The sequence below is a fragment of the Elephantulus edwardii genome, unplaced genomic scaffold (assembly GCF_000299155.1).
Source record: "Elephantulus edwardii isolate Elephantulus edwardi_28Jun2011 unplaced genomic scaffold, EleEdw1.0 scaffold00065, whole genome shotgun sequence".
NCBI classification, from domain to species: Eukaryota; Metazoa; Chordata; class Mammalia; order Macroscelidea; family Macroscelididae; genus Elephantulus; species Elephantulus edwardii.
The window spans coordinates 14,857,270-14,859,898 of NW_006399815.1; the positions used below are offsets into that span (position 1 = coordinate 14,857,270).

Genomic DNA, 2,629 nt, shown 5'->3' on the forward strand with positions numbered 1-2,629 from the left:
AGAAATAATTATATGAAAGCCAATACAATATATTTTTAAAACGATGGAGGGGATAAACAAAAACAAAATCACTGTACCAAAAACAACTGATTGACACAGAAAAATTTCAGGAAGTACCATATGAACAGGAGCCAATGGTAATGAAGGAGAACATTGACTCTGCATCGAAAGCAATGGTGACAAATCAAGCCCCAGGAGTCGATGGGATACTAAGTTACTTGTTTCAATTAAAGGTACAGACTTGGAGGTACTTAGTAGTCTGTGCCAGGAAATTTGGAAGATAGCTGTCTGGCCAATGATTTGGAAGAGATCCATATTTGTTTCCATTCCCAAGAAAGATGATCCAACTGAATGTGGAAACTATTGAACAATATCATTAACATCACATGTAAGCAAAATACTGCTGAAGATCATTCAAAAACCTATGAAACAGTAGATATATAAGGAGCTGCCAGAAGTTCAAGAAGGATTTAGAAGGGGCTGTGGTACCAGGGATATCATTGCTGATGTCAGAAGTAAAAAATATTCTCATATTAATTCTCATAATTTATCTGTTTATTCTTCAAATATTTTTTATGGAGATATCATTATCCTGTATGTATAGTTATAACAATGGGGGTTTTTGTCCTAATTCATTGTACTTCTATTTCTTTTTCTTGTCTTATTGCATTGGATAACTATGGTACAGAACTGAGCATAAATAATGATAGTAGCACACTTCTTGTCACCAATCCCAGTGAAATGCTTTTACTATTTCACAATTAACATATGAAATTGACTATAGGTATTTGTATCGATAACTGGAGCAAAGCTTAAGAAACCTATCTGGTTTTACATATCATTTGGGATTACAAGATGTCCTGGGTTTCAAATGAAATCCAATTCTAGATGTACTGTTGTGTCAAATTTGTAGATAAATTGACACAGGTACTTGTACCTATAATTCTTATCTATCTTTACCTTACATAAGGATGGATCTAAAAATCTTTTCAAGTTACTCAAAAGGTTTACCTGCATCAAGTTAAGGTGATTGTGCTGAATTGTTGGTGAGTTTGAATTTGTTCAATTATTTTAGAGTGATTTCAAATTCACATACATTAAAACAATTAAGAACTTTCCATAAGTCAGACAATCTTAACTAGAGATTCACTGTACTATAGGATGCTTCTTTAATATGTAAATTATGTTCAATGTTCAGTGATTTTTTTTCAAATTAACACAACTTTAATTTGTTCCTGATATTAATAACCTACTATGCCTCACAAATTCAAATATATTTTCTTGTGAATATAGCACTGTTCTTACTAATTGTCAAAATATTTCAATGTCCTTAAGAAGCTCATAGATTCACCACTGTATGTAAATAGCATGTAACCAGAAAAAGAAAATATAAGGATGTTTAAATTATGTAATAAATGCATGTTTATGGTATTTCAATTTCAGATATTACTAATAGAAATTTGGCTGAGAAAACGTTATGCCCTGATTCAAAGACTTACCTGGGACATCATTATGATACCCATTCTCTTTTTGGTTGGTCACAAGCAAAATCTACTTTTTAGTGAGTACTTTGTCAATCTTCTCAGACTATTTTTAGTATCTATATGTCATTATTAAAATATTTTGAGAAATAAAAAATATTCAGGTAGATGTTATGTTATTTCTAATATTTTTCATACTCTAGTAAATAATCTTCATTTTCTAGAGTTTTTTATTGATGATGTATAATTTTATTAAATATTATTGAAATTCTGAATGTTTTATAACAATTAGTTGCAGTATCACTAAAACAGGGCAAAATGGCCTTAATAGAAATATAAAACCCTATCTAAAGACAGTTAAAACTAAATATTTAAAGTAAATGACACAAGTAAATAGAATTTGGGTCAATTTTTTCATGAGAGATATATTTTATTTAATAAATTCGCCTGTGACTTGACGGCACTTAACAACACTACCACCAACAACAGCATAGAGAAAGAGAGAGCGAGCAGTTGGCCTAGCAGACAGAAAGCCATGCTCCCAAGCCAAAGGTTCAATTTAACAGAATTGAAGAAAGAAAGAGACAGCACCACAGTAGTGGTACGACATTTCCACACAGGGCTATCACCAAAGTATAGATCAACACAAAAGAAACTCAACAAAAATGCAGAAAATCTAAACTATACAATCAGCCAAAACAACCTTGTGGATGTATTCAGGATACTACACCCAACTAAAACTCAATTTAGTTTCCTTCCAATTGCACATGGTACATTCTCCAGAACTGATTACATTTTAGGACACAAAGCAAACCTCCACAAATTAAAAAACACTGAAATAATACAAAGTATATTCTCAGATCACAATGCCATAAAACTAGAATTAACCACAGGAGGGTAAAGCTTATAAAACCATCCATGTGGAAGAGAAATAACTCTGCTAGAACATGATCAAGTTATAAAAGAAATGTTGTTGTTGTTATGTGCCATCGAGTCGTTTGCGACTCATAGCGACCCTATGTACAAGAGCCCTAAACCATGCTCTATGCTGTGCCAATCTCATTGCCTCTGACACACCCATCCCGATTACCCCAGTCACTGAATCAATCTACCTCATAGAGGGTCTTCCCCTCCTGCGCTGTCCCTCT

The 2,629-nt window shown here is 32.8% G+C and overlaps 1 protein-coding gene across 1 annotated transcript in view; it reads left to right on the forward strand.

Moving 5' to 3' along the window:
- LOC102862421 (sucrase-isomaltase, intestinal-like) overlaps positions 1–2,629 on the forward strand; it is a 146,647-nt gene that overhangs the window by 131,302 nt on the left and 12,716 nt on the right. The window contains exon 13 of the mRNA XM_006888238.1: positions 1,444–1,561. Coding sequence (XP_006888300.1) covers positions 1,444–1,561 — 118 coding nt within the window. The remainder of the gene's footprint in view (positions 1–1,443; positions 1,562–2,629) is intronic.